Raw genomic sequence first — 20,935 nt, forward strand, 5'->3', positions numbered from 1 at the left:
AATTCTGGTCCCAGTTATGTTCATAAATCAAGGACTACCTGGAACTGATATATGGTTGGTTTCACTGTTAGCTTTATTTTTTGCAGACATTCCCCCCACAGTAGCACTTCAAGACTTTCTGAATTAAGCGTTTATCTTTCGAGAGCAGAATCAAGACCAGCACTTCCCTCTGTTTAGATTGACAGGTGGTAATAACTTCTTGTTCCTTTCCAAAGTTGACCTAGCTATCTCATGTACAGGTGAGAATGTGATTTCTCCCTGTTCTCTTCCCCCACACTTCTCTTTCACCATCTGTGTTTTCGGTCGCATCTGCTCCCAAAATGAAACTGTAAAGCCAGCAACAACAAACCACATATTTGTTTCTAGTAATTACTAGCATTTGCAATGATTCTTCCATTCCAAACGAAGGAGAGGCATTATTATTTCATGTTACTCTGAGGGATATGCAGGAATTCTCATTTTGTGATTCCCCCAAGAACTTCCTGATTCATGTAATACTCTTTTTTCCCCTCCTCCATGACTGTTAAGCCATATGGAATCCAGATTATCATGGGATTTTTAAGAGAAATAAAAACCACACTAGGAAGTGTCATGCCTGAAGAGGAATCCATTAAAGTCCTCCCTCCCTTGCAGACATGTAAAAAAGCAACAAGACTTGAACCAGATTAATGGAACAACAGAGTTGGAAGGAACTTCGGAGGTCTTTTAGTCAAACTCCCTGCTTATGAGGGAGACAAACAGTTATCCAATCTTTTCTTGAGAAACTCAAGTGATGGGGCACCTAAAACTTGTGAAGGCAAGCCATTCCACTGATTAATTGTTCTCCCTAGCAGAAATTTTCTCCTTATTTCTAGGTTGGTGATTCCATCTTGATAACAAGACGACCCTGGAGATGTTCTGATTGTCATTCTTGGTTGGAGGTATGGAGGAGGAACAACTTCCGGTTATGCATTTACTATAATCCACTTGACTTCTAGTAAACTTTACTTTTCTCAATAAATGGAGTTAAGGATCATTCTTTCTTAGAGGTTCAAGTTGAGGCAGGTCTGACACTCTCAGTCATTAAATATTTGCTCACCCATCCACAAAGACATGGACTGTTAACCATAATTTGTTGGATAAAGAAGAACTGTTTGTTCAAGTGGCATATCAAGCTGTCAATCATAGTTTAAAGGGCACTGGAATTGGGTCTGTCTTTCAAGGTAAGCCAGAACCAAACAACGCATCATGGATTAGTGAGTTATGGTTGGAGGCATTGTGCGTTGTGAAGCTACGGCAAGGCTACTCATAACGGTGGGAAAGGGGATAGAATTACCAACCCCAACAGGTTCAATCTGTTCAAAACACCCAGCATGACCTTGGGAGACTGAAAGGAAAGAAAAATTAACATATTAAAAATAAGTTCTGAGAAAACACGATTGGAAACAAATTCATAGTTGCAGAATGATAAATGATCCCAATGGTTATTTTTCATTCATTTCAGAGAAATAAATGCACCACCAAGGTGGGATTTTCCAACTCCTACAGTCTCTCCACCCCTGGCCCCTACCCTAGGACCTGACCTCCAGGAATAATAGGCTGCATTCTTATTAATAGAAATGGAAATGATCATTCAGTTAAGGCTAAACTAATTGAATTTTCAAAAAGGCTGCATGTGTTCTCTTCTCTCTTTTTTTGATATATTATTAAGCTGATTCAGGAAGGTGAAATGGATGAAAAGTCAACGGAATACTTGAAATATGAGCAGAAAAGTCAGGTTTGGGGACCCTTAATTAAAACACCATCTTTACACTGGAGTATATTATTTGCCAATCATCATATTCTAGTAAGTCGCTGTTTTTCTGATTTTTTTTCTTCTCTCTGCTGTTTCAAAATTATGCACCGGCAGTGTTTGGAAGTGGGAACACACTGGCTCTGTGGTTAATGCAGTTTTAATTTGGTCTCTTTTTGCCCGTGCTTTAAGCATCTCTCAGCTACTACCAACATAATGAGAAACAGAAAATTGCCTCTTGCTTGTTGGAGCGACTCTGTATTATTCATACATGTCTATTATTTATAACCAATTACACGCCATACACCAGGATTTCAAAAGAAAAAACAAGCAAATGTCAAGGTTGTAAGCTGAAACTGGTTAACAACTTTAAATGTAGGGGGAAAAAGCATTGAAGGGGAAAGCCAGAAATAAACAGACCCCCATCAAGGCTAAATTGACCCCCCTGGAGAAGCCGTCATATTATTCATCTCTTTCCGGGGTGTAAAAATAGAAGGTCTCCGAAGCAAACCCCTGTCCTAAGAGGATTTGTTAAGTACATAGACAACAGATTAATCAAATTGACAAAAGGAAAGATTGCATGGAGGCAGTGCCTTATCTCTTCAAGGAAGGGAGGACTGTCACCCTGGTGAAGAATCAATACCGGCTTGTTAGAGAAACTCAAGCATGATGATTGCCTGCACATGCGTGGTTGATGCTCTGGGTTTTTGTTTTTTATTTTATAATGTCAGTTGCAGACTTGGGCAGACAAGCTCATTTCTTCCGAGACAATCCAGAAAAATAGAAGGCATCAGATGTTGCAGCCAAATCAATGAAAGAGGCCAAATTGATAGGTTTATACATCACAAGTCAATATTTGTTTGTCTTACCTGCTGATGTCCCAAAGGTGCTTTGTCCAAAAGGCAACTGGACTTTCTTGGTTGTTGTTGTTTTTTTCCTCTCTGAAAATGTTTAGCTTCTCCTCCAAGATGCTTTTTCAGCCCTGACTGACTCATTATACTGAGGCCAAACTGAACCTACAGATTTCCATCAGCATGAAAAACAAAATTCTGGGGCTCTTAGATAATTTAAGAGGAAAAAATATCAGCAAATCCAGTGTCAAGTGTCCCGTTTTGTCCCATTTTTCCCCCCATGCTTGAGCTGGCTTGTCTAGATGTAGAAGGAAGTAGCTACAGGTATTAAACTTTCTCTGAGCACTTCAAAAGAGGCATCTTGGCTTTCCTGTCTTTTCTTCTTTTAAAGGACAATATCAGAACTCAAAGAAGAAGTATGGGGTGGGTAGGATTCAAAGAAAGCATTTCGACCTTCACTTCTCATGCTCATCCATCCATTGAGCTAAACTTTCAGATGTGAGATCAAAGGCAGCTCCAGATCTGTTCCACGTCAGTGTCCTATCTAAGCCAATGAAATGGTTTTCAAGATGGATTGTCTTCTGCAACAGTCTTGTGAGAACCTACTTAGGGTATCCAACAGGCTTATCCACAATGTGTGAATGATTCCAGACAGGGACAAATTAATTGTCTTGTGCCAAATAACTGTTCTATTTTTATTGTTGAATATCCAATCCTTCCTTTCTTCTAGCTAAAGATAGCACTGACTGGGACTGACCTCATTGCATTCTTGTCACAGTCACCTTATGATACAGGTTGGACTAACATTGAATGAGTAAGTGACTCAAAGGGAGCTCCGTGGTCAAGTAGAGCCTTGAACTTGAATTCTCCTAGTCTCAGCTCAACACTTTAACTATTAAACCACAAGTACACATTGTAATCATATATCTGCTTTCATAATAGTAATTGAAAAGAAAACAGACTAATAGAATAAAAGAATTGGAAGGGACATTAGAATTCTTCTAGTCCAACCCGCTACACCAGTTCAGACAGATGGTTATCCAATCTCTTTTTGAAAACTTCCAGTGTTGGAACACACACAACCTCTTATAATAGATAATCAGAGTTGGAAGGGACCTTGTAGGTTATCTAGTCCAAGCTCCCACCCAAGTGGGAGACCCTACACCATTTCTGACAAATGGCAGTCCAATCTCTCCTTGAAAGTCTCAAGTGATGATGCTCCCACAACTTCTGAAGACAACTTCTATTCCATTGGTTGATTGTTCTCACTGTCAGAAAGTTTCTCCTTATTTCCAGGTTGAATCTCTCCTTGGTCAGTTTCCATTCATTATTCCTTGTCTGGCCTTCAGGTGCTTTGGAAAATAGCTTGACCCCTCCTCCTCTCTGGGGCAGCTCCTCAAATATTGGAAGACTGCCATCCTGTCTCCCCGGGTCCTTCTCTTCACTAGACTAGTCAGGCCCAGTTCCTGTAACCGTTCTTCATATGTTTTAGCCTCCAGTCCCCTAAACATCCTGGTTGCTCTTCTCTGTACTTTTTCTAGAGTCTCAACATCTTTTTTATAATGTGGTGACCAAACCTGGATGCAGTTGGGTTAGCTGGAAGCTGACATACAGTGTAGACATATTCATGAGCTTATCAATTCTTGATCCTTATCCGGTTTAAAAGTTGATGCCACATTCCAAATTATACAAATGTCTCTGCATTTCACTGAAAAACAGTGTAACTGAAATATACTTTTTTGTTTCTTTTGCAAGAAACATACTGATAAAACTAAGCCTGGTAACTTTTTTTCCCTGCCCCCCACTTGTCAACAAATATTTTATTCTAAATTTTAGAAAAGACCAAGCTGCTCTTTAGAATCACAATCTGTTTATATACTGTATTTGAGTAATTTGTATATCAAAATGCCAGGCTCTTATCTCAGAGCTGTAAATGGGTGGCATCCATTTCAAATCCAGTTTGTTGCAAAATTAATTTCTCTCTCTCGATCAGCAGCTTATCATGATTAATTCAAGCAATATTTTCCCTGCAATTTATATTTTGACTAAACTTTAACGTGATATGTAAAGGATGAACATTCCATTTATTTTTCTCTCTTCAATTAATACAGCAATTAAAATAAAGGGTGTAAAAGAACTTAATTGGGTTGCTATGGCTACTAATTACCCAATTTCTTTCCAAACCATGTGTTTTAGGTGGAATCAATCTGCGATAATTTAATTTCAGGCATCATGATGTCTATAAACAGGTTAAGGCATATGGCAAGATCGTTTTTAACTGAACTCTTAGACAATTTTCATTTTACTTGATCTGTCTTCATAACACAGGCCTTTTCCCTCCATTAATTCTCCCATCAAAAAAGAGAGACAAAGATTTATGAGCTCAGTATCTATTTTTAAAGCATTTTGGACTAAATTATTCTATATATATATCTTTTTTAGCAACAATCAATGCCAAGCAGGACAATTTTATGAGATCAGGAGTCACCAAATACAGGTAAGCCTCAACGTACAACCACAACTGAGCCCAAAATTTCTGTCACTAAGCGAGACAGTTGTTAGTTTTTCCCCACATTTTATGACCTTTCCTACCACAATTGTTAAGAGAAACATTGCCGTTGCTAACTTAGTAACACGGTTGTTAAGGGAATCTCGCTTCCCTGTTGACTGCTCCCTTCACTAGAAGGTTGTGACAGCAGATCACATGACTTGAGACACTTCAACCGTCATAAATATGAACCGGTGGCCAAGTGCCTGAATTTTGATCACGTGACCATGGGGATGTGGCAATGGTTGTAAGTGTGAAAAATAGCCATAAGTCCCTTTTTTCAATGCTGTTGTAACTTTGACCGGTCACTAAATGTAAGTCATAAGTCATAAATAAAAAGGATTTATCTCTATATATAAAAGCGAAAAACCACTCCATGCATCATCACAAAATCTCCAGTACCGTAAAGCCTACAAACTTGAAATTTGCCCCCTATGTTCCTCTCGGCTTCTAGGTGCTCACTAAGAAAGGATTTTTTTCAAAATGAGCATCAAAGCATTAGTATTTCCTATATTATTATTATTAACCCGTTCTGATGCTAAGGAGTTCTACTCCCCCTCCGCACCTGAAAAAAAATATCTTCCAAATGCAAAACATAAACAGAGGAGAGGAGTTTCAGTTTCAGTTTCATAGCACCAAGCAGCTTTAGCCCAGAACAGTTGAGCTAAGCCGCGCCCAGGCTCCTTGCTGTCTCCTTCTTGCTCACACGGCAAATACTGCTTCAGTTTCCAAACAGCCCTCAACTCACTCACACACTGACAGGACGCTAGACAGGTGAATACCAATGGATGTTGGTAGGCAGAGGCAGAGTCCCCCCCCCTTATTTTTCTCCCCAAAAACTAAGCCCAACCACATAGTTTCATAGTGAAGCACGGGTATCGATCTAGTAGGATATGTAGACGGTCTCTTCTATTCCACCCATATCTTAGAAAGAAGAAAACCAGGCCAAACCAATTCCCTGCAGTTGACTTAAGAGGATGTTCAGTTCAACAGCCTGGAAACCCTGAACCTTCTTACAGATTTTTGCTGCTGACTTTTCAGCTTCCAGCCAATTCCCTTGGGAAAAAAACAACAACATGGTTTGATCTACTTCCATGGGTTTACACCACTTTGCAGTTTTTTTTCACAGCATTTCATTTTGGCTTATCGGATTACCCAGCTTCTGTGTCTATGTTGGCCCTCGATAAATTAGCATAAAAATCAAAGAACCCCACCAATAGCCTTGACCTTTGGAGAAAGCCAAAGAATACAAAGCAAATTAGGACATCCGTTGAGGAAGGGGGAAGAGGCAGATTCTCTCCACAGGAAAGGTCATATTTTATTATTTATGAAATTAAGAAGTACGATCTTCAAGAGGAAAGGTTGTTTCCAAAAAGGGTTAGAGTGTTAGGGAATAGCAAGTGCATTTTTAAAATCCCTGCTTGTACGCCCGTCAATGAAGGAAGACAACATGGGTTATTATTTAATAATGGTAGTGGCTTTGGAAAAAATTATATGGTTCGACATTTTGAGTATTCAAAGCATGTGGCTCAGCTGCACATGGTTTCACCCACCTCGAAGCAAGGATGCTGAAATTTCATAGCAAAAAGTTTAGTTTTGGAAAATGTGGATTTTTCAAAAGAAATGGTGGAAAACGGGAAGTAATTTTGGGATGCAATGTTGGGAGGAGGCGTTTAATACTTGACAACTTGCGGAAATGGAATGGTTTTCCTCTTAGATGTTTCCTGCCCCATCCTGAACCCCAAATATCCAGAAAAGTGCCACAAATGACAACAAACTCTCTTTCTTGCGATGCCAGCTGGTGGAATGAGGTGGATCATACTGACAAAAATAACATTGCAATTTCATAAAACACAACAGTAGCAAAATCTTATGGATCTTACAGATTTCATTAAAAGTCACCACTCTTAGATGTAGGTTTCAACTTTGACATGTTAGATATGGGCAAATGTACTTCGTGAATGCCTGGAGATTGGCTTCAAGCCAGTGAAGAAACCTATGATTTCTACCTGATGGATGTTGTTGATCCACAAATCCCAGCCATACCAGATAGCACCATTGATGTTGATCCACAAATCCCAGATGTTTAGATGTGGTTGATCCACAAATCCCAGCCATACCAGATTTAGATGTTGTTGATCCACAAATCCCAGCCATACCAGATAGCACCATTGTTGGTGAGGGATAATGGGAATGGCTGTTCAGCAAACATCTGGAGATCCATGTGAACTAGGCTATTTAACTGGGATTGAACTTCAATTCATGGCACTGCCTGTCAACGTGCCAAATATCTTAAATAAAAGGCCATAATTTTGAGAAAGCAAATAATTTGGCACCTTGTACAGTGTTAAGTTGCATTAAGAGCCACGGTGGTGCAGTGGTTAGAATGCAGCATTGCAGGCTGACTTGCCCCTTGCCAGCAATTCAATCCTCACCAGCTCAAGGTTGACTCAGCCTTCCATCCTTCCGAGGTCAGTGAAACAAGGACCCAGATTATTGGGGATGATAGGCTGACTTCTGTAAGCCCCTTAGAGAGGTCTGAAAAGCTCTATGAAGCAATATATAAGTCTAAGTGCTATTGCTATTCCAAAGTAGTAGTCTCAGCAATAATCATAGTAATAAGCATTAACAAGCCAACATTTTATCTTAGTTTTATTTATGTGTGATGTCAGTTATTTCCACCAGCAGAGAGTTGTAATTGAGATGAAAATGTCTCAGTTTGCATACCCATTATGTCAACACAGAGTACTGTAGATATCTCCTATGCTCAAGATCAGGAGAAGAGTAATCAAATTTTTATTGATTCAAAAAAAAAATTGAGTGAAAGAGATCTTGAGTTTAAATGCTGGAATGGGCTCATAAACAGGATTTGATTCCTGGCCTCTGCAAGAGGCACAACATCTGCACACAGATCACTCCTGTCATGTGCCTAATACAGCAACTTATCCAGCTGTGTTTGTGAGCTTTGCTGGAAGCAAGTTCTCGAATATGGTTGAGTATCTGAAGAATACAGATTTATCACCATGCCTGGAGTGAAGCCTGATATCCAACGGAAGACAACCCAGTTCCAGCAGCTTTCCCATCAGTTTTGGCCAGCTTTCTAACTGCAGCTTAGTTTAACATCATGTGCATTCTGTGGCTCAGCGGGAACGTCATAATCTTGAGAAAATTAAGCATTAGTGTTGGGATGGGTTGGAAAAAGTCTTTGCGGAATCAATTTTATCACATTAGCACATGGAGTTCGCCATGAAATTATATCCATCGCTTTCCAACCGAATCCCAGCAACACAGCACAGCACAGGGAGCAGCTGAAAGACACATACGATAGATCTTGGCTGCGTCATATTTTGAAGGCTGAGTGAACTTTTTACAGGACATCAGCTTGCTCCAGATGTCAATGGAATCTAATTTAATGTATTACACTGTAATTATTTTATAGAGTACAAGCTTTAACTTGAATTAAGTAGCTGACACTGGGCTGTTCGTTCCTGACAAGGGTGTATATCACCACTCTCTTCGAGCAGATAAAATTGCAAAGACTGACAAGGACCCTCCGTGATGGAGAATGATGGCCAAGCAATTGTCAGAAGATGGTTTGAGCTTAGAGTATGTACCCATCCCCCACCTGCGTGCATTCAGCAAGGTCTAACAATCAAATAGTACATCACATTGTGTCTACTCAATCATGATGATTTTTTTTTTTAAAAAAATGCATCCATCTCTGCATCTTTAGTTTTAGGTTTTTTAAAAAGATGGATAGCAACCGTCTCTTATGTTTTGTGTAAGCTCTTTTTTGCTTGAGCCTTCAGACAGTTTGTGGAGGGAACTAACACTTACCCTTTAAACTAAGAAGGATCAGATCAAACAACAACTAATGTTGTTTATCTCTCAAGGACCAGCCCAGAAATATAAATGTCATTTGGCACGCCCTTTCGAGTTCCATGTTTGAAGGGATATTTTGGAAGCTTGCTCTGAGTCCAACACCATCCAGCTGAATTCTCAGCAGTAATATCGCGATATGTGGCCGACAAGCATTTCTGCAGCATGGCGGATAATTAAAAATGTTGATAGCCCATCTGGCCACTGGGCCCTTCTGGTTAGACAGAGATGGGCTAGGGCTAAGCAGAAGGACCAAAACCAGCCAGTCCTTCTTCTTGAAAGTGACTTGTGTTGTTCCTAGACCAATGTTTCTCAACCTTGGCAATTTTAAGGTGCCCATTATTTAATTAGGGCAATTGCTGAAACCCTGACAGCACGGACTTCAACTCCCAGAATTCCCCAGCCAGCCCAACTGTGGAGAATTGCCTTACCCTGCTCACAAAACCCAAGCGACACCAGGAAGTTGACCAAATGAAAATCAAAACATGTGTGTGCTACCCATAATTGGGTAGACCAGGTTGATGTCAACAGAAAGCGAGGAGAGAGCAGTGTGGCAGCTTGGGAATTGAAAGTGCATTCCATAAATAGTTTTCAAAGATAGTAACAAGGTGACTGAAGTTTCTGCCACGCAAAATTCTAACTGGAGAACTTGATTGATGATTCTTGGCTATGGATGTGTTTTATTGGAGAATATGAATTATGATACACCCAGAGAGTGGGAGAAAACCAGGCTCAAGGGTGACAATGAATTATGTGTCTCAGAGTTGGCTATACCCAGGCAGTTCCAGACATGTTAACTCCCAATAAATCCCTTTTAAGTTTTGGAAGTTTGGCTCGAGACTCATCATTTAATTGGGGTGACTGCCAGAATCCTGACAGTTGCCCTGATAGACCAGTCCTTCCGGAGAAAAAACACTTTATTCCCTCCCCTGGTATAGTTGACAAAGCGAGGAGCACCCATGGCTTAGAGTTTTATACATCTACCTAATATGTAAGTAGCCCAGGTTTGAATCCCACAATATTATCAATATAATCAACCACAATAATACACGGGGAAACACTCGATACAAACTCAAGGTAAACCACTCCAAACTTGATTGCAGAAAATACAACTTCAATAACAGAGGGGTCAATGACTGGAATGCTCTACCCGACTCTGTGATTACAGACTCAACCCCTCACAGTTTCATTTTCAAACTGTCTACCATGGACCTCAACCCATTCCTAAGAGGTCCTTAAAGGGGGCGCGCATAAGCGCACCAGCGTGCCTACTGTCCCTGTCTTACTGTCCCCATTTATCTGTACTTACTTCCTTTGTTCTTGTTTATGTTCATACCTATAGTTGTTATTTAGTACATGTTTGACAAATAAAATAAAATAAAATAGATCTATACTAGTCTCCCTTTATTTCTTTGTCAGTAAAACACAAGCTTAACACAAAAATAGTTTTTTGCAAAAGCGACCACCTGCGAAGGCTCCTGAATTGGGGCTGAAAGGCAAAAATGGAAGCAGTATGCTCTAGCCCATAATTGGGTAGACCAGGTTGCTCTGATAGACCGGTCCCACTGGGGGAAAAAACCCAGCAAATCAAAGCGATTAATCTTCAAATCGATGTCTGGGTTATTGGGATACTTCATACCGGCTGGAGATTATGGTATGGAAACCGAAATCCAATGAATTCGGAGATCACAGAATTGGGCAACGAACTACATGTGTCCCCTGAATACGTGAAATTTCCACTTCTTAGTAATACAAGCATTATATGCATTGCTTTGCAGTAATAAATGTATCCTTCTAATCCTATTAGAGTCAACAGGCACACTCTATGGAGAACGCATTATCAAAACCCACAGAAACACGGAATGAAAGGAATGAGTGTGTGGTTGTGTGTATGGAAAACAGAGTTCCCTGCAAAAGCCGCTTTTCAAGAGAAATAGATTTACGAGTATCCAAATAAGCCACAGCACCAAAGGGTACCTTCTTCCCTACTTTGCATTTTAAAGCCATGCTCTTGTCAAACATTCCCTGTGCAGAAACCAGAGGAAAGAAATAAAATTACCCTCTTAGAAAGAGCATTTTACAATTCATCGTTGCGGCTAAACCCGATGCATCTCTGAGAAGCATGTAAGCGTATTAGCTTTTTGAACACTACATAACAAAGCCCTTATTTATTTTGCACCTTTCAGACGTGTGGGATAAACTCAACATTTCTCTCCATTCTCCCCATCTCTATTTTTAATGCGCTACAAAAAAGTTAGTTGCGATGAGTTTTTATAACATCCTTCTAATATAGGTGATGGGCAACCGAAGGAGCTTTAATCCACGTAATATATTAAAGAGATTGCTTTTTAACTAGGGGTTTTTAATTGGGGTCTTATTTGCCATTATGTGTTAAAGAGAAGAACCTGGAAGACTGAACAGGGATTATTTGTATAGTGATGCCCAAGAGTTTAATAACCAGTTCAGATATTTGCAGAGACGGTAGCAAAATTAATCCTAACCCCATTTGATGAAAATAGGAATGAAGGCCTTGATTTCTTACTAGGAAGATGATTTTACAATTGAGATGAAATCTCTAACCAAAAGAAAATGATTATGGATCAATGAAAGACCACCTCCTTCAAATGCAGGAGGTCCCAAATGCAATTTCCAATTTCTCTGGGATTGAAGAAAACCCCTCTTCAAAACACTGGGGGGCTCCCTTGCCAATATTTTATCATGATAATAAGAGCAACCAGGTTATCAGCTGAGTCTATGCATTGGCTTAAGCCAGGGGTGGGCAAACTTTTTGCCTCGGGGGCCGCATTGACCTCGGCGGGAAGACGCTCCAGCCTGCAAGCTTTGCCTTTGCAAAGTTTAAGCCTGGAAGCCCGGGAAAAAAGGGGGATCAGCGGGGACTCACCTTCGGAGAGGTCGCACTCAAAGGTGATTTCGAACTCCCAGCCGAAGCCTTTGCAAATTTCTTTTCTTTCCTACCCCTAGATCGCTCCGCACTGTTTTGCAGCTTTGGGGGCCACGCGGCACAGGGCAATACGCCACGCCCAGCGATTTTTTTCAGGGGCGGGCGGATTGGACAGACCAATGGCAGCGATTTTTTTCAGGAGCGGGCCGCATTGGACAGACCAACGGGCCGGATGTGGCCCGCGGGCCGTGGTTGCCCACCCCTGGCTTAAGCCAAGGTTTGTCGATAGCTTGTTTGAGTAAACTACAATTGGCTGGTTTAACGCATGATGGCCAGGTTCACATAAAAAAAGGAATTGAACAAGAACCAAATGACACTAGGGCTAAACACGATGGGTGAATTAACCAAGTGCCCTATAGGCTTCCACACCTTTTGACCCCTTCTAGTTGTGGCTATTGTCAATTGCAGAGCTTCTATAAAATATGAAAATCCAAATTCATTGCCCACTTTTCACAAAGCTAAAGGTTACCTTTACCTTCACCTTACTATTAGTATCGAAATCTTTCCTTCACTGCTGTTTGTAATGGAAGATTTTTTTATGAGATCATAGCCTCAATTCAACTGACGATTTATTAGAACTTGACTACAAGAAGAGCAGAGCATCATCTGAGAAGACTCTCCTTCCTATAGGGACCAGCTGGATGCTCTTTGGGAGGCCTCAAAGGGCCTACTGCCTAGAAATTCAGAGTGTTAAAATCCAACCTGTGTGGAAGGCACCTCCATGCCTGGAAGATACCAGAAAAGGTGTCAGAAAAGGCTTGGTGTAGTCTTTGCTTGTAACTGTAAGGAAGATCAGCAAAATAGTATAGAACATGCCATTGGCTACTACTCACCACTGTCTATTGCCAAAAAAGATGCGGTGTAGACATTGTTCAAGACGGAAGGGGATTCGCGATCAAGCATGCCCTTGGTGCGAATGGTTCCATTGGTAGGGTTAATTTCCAACCAGTCTAATGGATCTCTGTTGGTGGAGTATCTGCCAAAATGAACAGACAATAATCAATGATACCAATAGAAGAGAATCTTTGTGGCTCAGGGTTGAACCATGAGGTCCTTGGTGCTTTCTGAGCTTGGAGTTTTTCTTGCAGACGTTTCATTACCCAACTAGGGAACATCATCAGCGCTAGAAGGGAGTGGGGTTTGTGGGGCAGCGGAGGAGGAGGACTGTGGAATCCCTGGTGCTCTCTGAACTCAACTGTTTTCTTGCGGACATTTCATCACTCAACTAGGTAACATCATCAATGCTAGAAGCGGGTGGGGTTTGCAGAGAGGAGGAAGAAGAAAAGGACTGTGAGGTTCTCTCTAAGCTTGGTTTTTTTTCTTGTGGATGTTTCATTATCCAAGTATAGAACATCATCAGTGCTAGAAGAGAGTAGAGTTTGTGTAGTGGAGGAGGAGGACTGTGAGGTCCTTGATGATTTCTGGGCTTGGTTGTTTTCTTTGCAGACATTTCACAACCCAGGTAGGTAACACCATTACTTAACAATGACAGCAAAAAGACCATAAAATTGAGTACAACTCACTTAACAAGGTCCCAATTGGGGTCATAAGTTGATGATTACCCATAATATTTGTCTTTGTGTAAATAAATACAACTGCAATCTCAGTCCTTGAGAATACATGACAAAAACTACACATATTCTTTAAACCTATATCACCAAGCGACAAAGACACGAGAAAGTGAGAAACAGGAGAAAGGATGGGAAGGTATGATAAGAATATTTTTACTCCCTTGAAAGCAGCTCCTTCTTTTCATCCAGATTCTTAAATTTCCTTGTGTTTTTTAGACAAGCAATAGCCAACGGTGGCAGGGAATCTACACATCCATGTTGGGAGGGAAAAGATGGATGCTCCATTGGGTCTCAACTCAAATTTCTAAATGCTACCTTCCCACTCGAGATTCTGTGCTGTGCTCATTAGATCCGTGTTTCTCAACTCTGAAAACTCTTAAGATGTGTGGACTAGCTGGGGAATTCTGGGAGTTGAAGTCCATACATCTTAGACTTCCTAAGACTGAGGAACGCTACCATAGATCTTGACTCTTTGTTGAACAAAGGCAGATGCCTTGTCAGTGATGTCATAGAGATGTTTGTGACTGCAGAGACAAAGCATCGCATTCCCCAAAGCACCTCATTCACACCAAATGACAATGGTGCTATTGGCACCATCAGGAATGATTAGAAAGGAACAAAGAACAAGCTGTTGTGATAAGCAAATGATACAGTCTATCAGCTCTGCCTAAGCCTGTTTTTCATAACCATCAAAGCCCAGATCCGCAGCAGCATCTTATGATCCATAGTGATGAATACACTGCACGACAACAACAGTGCGTCTAATTATTTCATGCCATTCCTTTATTCCTTTAAAAAGAATAATTCTGAAACAAAGATGCACATCAGTCTAGGAGACAAGGTAGCTGAACTCATTGCAAGGTGAAGAATATCCCATTATCCCTAACAATATGCTTGTGTGTGCGATACATGCATGTGTATGTACTCCACACGTACAAATACACACACACAGAGACACACACACACACCACTCAGGTTTTGTAGAACAATTGGGAAAGATTAACCAGTGTTTCTACATTCACAAATGGTACTACCTTGGAGAAATGGGCAGCTCTCGCCAATCTGTTCCAATTGTGCAGCGAAGATAAATTACACAACACGTAATTTGACACAGAGCATTATTTCTCTTTCCCCCCAAATTAAATCTTCTCTCAAATTTTACCCATTGTAAGTACATAATATCCCTTAACTAAGGCGATTGTTCCTTGCTCAGATTCTTTTAATATGCAAATATGAGTTTCGATTACCCGAAGAATAAAAATAAATATATATGAAAAATAAAATCAAAGCAACATAGGGTCCTGATTTAAAAGGTGTGTTTGGGAGTGATCCAAGCAGATTTTGCCCGCCCTGTTTGTAGACCACTCTACTTTCCAAATCTATATATTTATACCTTTCTGAAAACTAGGGTTAGTTCTCAGTTGAATATATCCAAATTGGCTTAAATCCACTAAAAACAATATTAAATTTCATGTGAAAGAGAACTGGGCAATTTAGAAGAACTAGAAGCTGAAAGACCTAACAAGATTTATACGTCCGCCACAATGGAAAGCAAAATGAATGTGTTAATTCCTAGCTCACCTCTTACTTTGTCTACAGGAATGTAGAATTACTGAGTTGGCAAGACGTATTTAGCCCATCAACCCAACTTGTATTCATTGAAATACCAGATACTGTAACATTCCAGACAGATACAGATAGTTCTCGACTTACAACTGCTCATCGAGGGACCATTAAAAGTTACAACTAGACAGACAGACAGACAGATGATAGATCTTACAGCAGTTCCAGACTCCTGGGGTTGTGTGATTGCTCTTTGTGACTTTCTGACCTTTTATTGTATACCTCTCAGAGTCCCATTCTGAGAGAGACGGGCAGTTCAAAACTGTGAAAAATAAATCAATAAATAAAACGTTCAAGGCCATTTTCTACTTTTGTTAACCATTCTTGCCTTACCTAGTGGTGTTACGTAGCTCTAAGCAGAGGTGGGCTGCTGCCGGTTCGGACCAGTTCTAGCGAAACCAGTATTTTCAATGATCAACTGGCCCACCCACCTGGCCCCGTCCTATCCTGTCTTACATTTCCTTCTTTTTGCAGCTGAGCTGATTCGTGCAGCACAGTGAATTACCGCGCCTCAGCTGTTCTACTTACCAGAGAAGGCTAGAAGGTGAGCTGGAGAGGTTCAAATGGGTGTTTATTGAATGCTGCCACATGCACGCATTCACAGAACTGGTTGTGAAACCACCATTTGATTTGATTCAACATTTCTCTCCACCCCCCTCATCGCCAGGTCTCAAAAACCTTTTGATGCAGAAGGGGACTCTCTCTTCCATTTATCTACCTGAGGCCGAGCTTGTAAATGCAGATCAGTTTCAAAATCCAAGTGGAATCCAAGTGCCTTCAAATAAAAACTACATTTTGGGCATGTTCCCTTTTTTTATCCTCTTGTTTTTTGGGGGTGGGGAAGAAAGCATGCCATAAATGTTAAAAAGAGCTCATCTTTCCACAGAGGCCAGATGCGTCGGTGATGAAGAAAATGGAAAAAAGTTCCTCCTCCAGAAAGGTGTAGGAAAACCCTAAACTCTTGTCTCTGCTTGGTTGGCTCTGCACCTAATCTCCTGCCTTCGTTTGACTGTTCATTTGGGAAGCCATAAGCTACCTGCGTGCTTTTTTCCATTAAATATTTGATGATAGAGAATGCAGGAGTCTGCATGTGTTAGCAAAGCCATGATAACAAGTGAAATGTGCAATGGGCCATAAAAACACTTCCTGGAGTGTGGAGCGATTTCAAAAGATTTTTCTTCTTCTTCTTCTTCTTCTTCTTCTTCTTCTTCTTCTTCTTCTTCTTCTTCTTCTTCTTCTTCTTCTTTCTTCTTCTTTCTTCTTCTTCTTCTTCTTCTTCTTCTTCTTCTTCTTCTTCTTCTTCTTCTTCTTCTTCTTCTTCTTCTTCTTCTTCTTCTTCTTCTTCTTCTTCTTCTTCTTCTTCTTCTTCTTCTTCTTCTTCTTCTTCTTCTTCTTCTTCTTCTTCTTCTTCTTCTTCTTCTTCTTCTTCTTCTTCTTCTTCTTCTTCTTCTTCTTCTTCTTCTTCTTCTTCTTCTTCTTCTTCTTCTCCTTTCTGCCCTCAGGATCCAGGTGAATTCTGCACCGAGATGTGAACTCAATAAATAACAAAACTTAAGGGTGTGCTATTCTTGTACAAAGCAGGGGAAAATGCTCTTAATGTCCCCGTTTAAACTCTCCTTTCAAACTGCAATGAACCTGGATTGTTGATTATATAGATAGTCATTTAAAGGAAGGTCAGCAATGTCTAAACATCAAACATTTGGGCTTTTCTATTTAGTATTAGACTCTTAAAATGACATTTTATTGCTGTAGACTTGTTTCAAAACGGTCTTTTAAATACAACATGATGTAATTTCGAACTGGACTGATTTTACATTGTAAGATGCCCCGGGAAATCTATTAGTCTAGAGAGGCAGCTCACAAATATATTCAGTACACAAAAAAACACCACAAGGATTAAGACAACAGACTTATTCGAATGGAACAGAGCCTTATTACAAGGGGCTTATCAGCTTTGTCCCTCTCTCTGGACATTAACATCAAGGTAACCATTTTATTTTTGCTTTCTATGACATATTTTGTGTTGCAAATTTGAGGTTTGAAAAGCTATGAGGTGAATGAAAATGGGGTTTGAGAACTGAATCAGTATTTGAGAATTGATCGCTGAAGCCCATTATGGCCCCAACATCTACCCTATGCTCTTGTCCAAGGGTGGGAGAAGTTGGACCTTGAACCCAATGAGATGATCTCCCAAACGGAATAAGGAGAGATTCAACCTGGAAATAAGGATAAATTTTCTGACAGTGAGAACAATCAACCAGTGGAACAGAAGTTGCCCTTGGAAGTTGTGAGAGCGCCATCAGTTGAGACTTTCAAGAAGAGACTGGACTGTCATTTGTCAGAAATGGTGCAGGGTCTCCCGCTTGGGCGGGGGGTTGGATTAGATATTTTATTTATTTTATTTATTTGGTTTGTCAATTGCTTACAAGATAATAGGTATAAGTAAAAACATAGTTATGAATACATGGATACATATAAGAAAAATAAAAAATGAAAGAAACAATAGGACAGGGATGGTAAGGCACGTTGGTGCGCTTATGCACGCCCCCTATAGACCTCTTAGGAAAGGGGTGAGGTCAATAGTAGACAGTCTAAGGTTAAAGTTTTTTAACTTACAAGGTCCCTTCCAACTCTGTTAATCTGTAGTCTGTAAATGGGAATTGGAGAGGCAACAAAACACGAAGCACACTGGGCCTTTTTAAAATTCCTGAAATCTTTGAAATAGAAACAAGTCCGTTTTCTTTAGGCAGAAGCTTGAAAAATAAGGTTTCTTTCAGAAAAATGAGTGCAATTCTCTGTGTGCATTTAGTATTTCTGAAACATTCTACATCTATAGAAAAACATGTTTTTCTTTCTCTCTCTCTCTCTTTCATTCTTCTCTCCTGATTTATCACACCTATCAGTCCAGATATTTAGCAAGCTGTTCTTAATCATATTTTTCCAAAACATATTTTAAACGGCAGAATAAAGGATGAGAGAAAGAAAAACTGTCAAATATGCCCATTCTTTATCGCCAGAGGATAGAAGTTTAGAGAAAAAACACCAAAGGTATTAATGGTATGTGCAGAAATTAAAGGAATTGTTTTGGGAGGGGAACAGCATATCTCAAACCTGTGGTTTTGCTGGGAAGTGTGAACCCAGATGCAAATATTCCTTCACCCGATTAAAAATGGCAAAGGATTACTCACAAGGCTGCAAACTACAATAACAAATCAAAAGGAAAGATTTATATCCTTCTGTCTTTCCCAGAATCACCACTTTCCAGATGCTTAAAACTGATATGAAGCCATATTATTATCATTTTTGGCCGACCCAAGTCAAGAATAGTTCAGCAATGAGTCCTTAAGCATAATGCTTCATGCTGCATATTTCACAATTGTCTGGAGGCTCCTGTGACTGCAGTTGCTGGAAAACATGGCTAGATTCAAAACGTTCTTCAAGAAAGTGAAAAGCTGGTATCTTTAGCATTGTGAGGTGACATATATTAAAATCTATCCGACGCTCCACGAAATCACAAGAAGCCAATATATGCTGCTAGACTGTCCTTTATATCATCATCATCATCATCATCATCATCATCTTTTAAGGACCCAATAATCCCTTGCAGGGTGGAGTCTAGGCAATTGAATAGAGCTAGCGGAGTGTTTAATGGCCGGATGCCCTTCCTGTCACCAATGCAGAGTTTTGTTCAGCAGATATATTCTCAGTGTGCTGGAGAGAGAAATATCTGCCTCTACTGAGGATCAAACTCACAGCCTCCTGATTGTGAGGCGAGAGCTGCACCTCTAGGCTACCGCACCACTCCCTAGGAAGTCCTCCTATTGTAACTGGGGGCTTTCTCACCCTTTTCACTAGAACAGCCCCACCAGGAATGAAGTTGAATATGACTTTTCCCACTTAGGATGGTCTGCAGCAGAGAGCTAGTTTGGTCTAGTGGTGAAGGCAGAAGGTTAGAAACTGGGAGAGTGTGAGTTCTAGTCCTGTCTAACATGAAAGCCAACTGGGTGACTGTGACCCAATCACCAGGAGATGATTGAGCTGTAGTCCTGCATCAGGCATGAAAGCCAACTGGGTGACCTTGGGCTAGTCACTCTCTCTCTCTCAGCCCCAGGAAGAAAGTTATTTTTAAAGGTTGTTGGATGGATCTCTGTGTGTTTCAATAAATGCCTATTATTTAATTATGTTTTTAAGTGCTGGTACTTTATTTTATTACACACTTGTATAGTGATATTCTCACAATGTGTGAATTCTGCCAGTTGACCAAATCAATCAATCCATGCTAATTTCTTTCCTCCAAAATTCTGGGAACTTATACATTCAAAATAAATTCAAAAACTCTTGGAGATTGTTTTGTGCTCAATCTGGTTCGCAGGATTGATGTTTGCATTCATACTTTTTTTTTTTTTAAAGAGCTCCAGCGTTTTTTGTTTTTTTTTAGTTTAAAACTTGTGTTTCTTGCAAATTGTTCCAGCAGAGGTATTGTGGACCATTCTACCTACAAAGACAAGGACCAATTTGAGAGATCTTCCTGAATGACTAATTGACGGTTTTGAGAAGGAAAAAGAAAAAAAAAGCAAGCTTTAGGGACATTTTCTCTTTCAATCTGGAGGGGCAAATCACACTGAGAGCAACCTTATTGAAAGGTTTCCTGGGGAGGTACTCAAACGGCTTCCTGAGATGATAATTGGAGTCATCTGGCTTAATTGAGCACTACTTTTGACAATTAAGTCTGGGTTGTTCTTCGGAAGAAAAAGGAAGAAAATCATACGAGACACACTTAAAAGGATGAGTGAAACAAGGTTCAAATAATATGAGTTTGGGGTTATTTGCATCTAAGAGTACATTTCCACTTATTCAAACTTCATTTGACGAATGTTCAAAATCATGCCTACCAAGATGCAAGAGCATAAACTGGTTTACAGACCAAAGAAATTATCTCCTTTTGAACAGGAGATTTATTTTAGGGGCTCCATCAGACCTACTTTTTGGTCACCATGCTATAAAAAAGATGTTGAGACTCTAGAAAAAGTACAGAGAAGAGCAACCAGGAGGATGAGGGGAGTGGAGACTAAAACATATGAAGAACAACAGGAACTGGGCTTGGCTAGTCTAGTGAAGAGAAGGACCAGGGAAGTCAGGATAGCAGAGTCTTCCAATATTTGAGGGGCTGCCACAGAGAGGAGGAAGGGGTCAAGCTGTTTTCCAAAGGACCCAAAGGCCAGACAAGGAATAATGGATGGAAACTGATCAAGGAGAGATTCAACCTGGAAATAAGGAGAGATTTCCTGACAGTGAGAACAACCTATTTTCCCCCCATTTGAGTATTGTAGAATCCTTTCATTGTATTTCAGATGAATACTTATTGCATTTTAGATATGCTTTATTGTACTTGATGACACAGAGATGTTAGATAGTTGTAGTGATTGTGGAATCAATGAAAAAAGCTAATTAGAGCAGTTGCAAGAAGGATTTGGCACAATTGCATTAGAATACCTGTAACTCAGGATTATTGAAATAAATTATCTAAACTCCCCCCCCACCGCTATCTAAATTCAAGCATATACATGAGCAGTAGTTATGAGATAATGTGTCTATTTTATGACTTTTCATTCCTCATTTTTGCAAATCTATCTTAAAGCAATTCACTGCATGTATTCTTTTTAATCCATTAAACCTTTTTTATATTTTGGTGCAAAATCTTACCCATTTCTGTTCACTTTCCCCCCTCAC

The 20,935-nt window shown here is 40.2% G+C and overlaps 1 protein-coding gene across 1 annotated transcript in view; it reads right to left on the reverse strand.

The window, feature by feature from the left end:
• The window catches only part of CDH13 (cadherin 13), a 411,322-nt gene that overhangs the window by 15,148 nt on the left and 375,239 nt on the right, over nucleotides 1-20,935 (reverse strand). Inside the window, exon 11 of the mRNA XM_087971432.1 lies at nucleotides 12,845-12,987. Within this exon, the coding sequence (XP_087827558.1) occupies nucleotides 12,845-12,987 (143 nt within the window). The remainder of the gene's footprint in view (nucleotides 1-12,844; nucleotides 12,988-20,935) is intronic.

Source organism: Notechis scutatus, chromosome 9, assembly GCF_049901735.1.
Source record: "Notechis scutatus isolate UNSWTSFEM ecotype Mainland chromosome 9, rNotScu1.2, whole genome shotgun sequence".
Taxonomy (NCBI): domain Eukaryota; kingdom Metazoa; phylum Chordata; class Lepidosauria; order Squamata; family Elapidae; genus Notechis; species Notechis scutatus.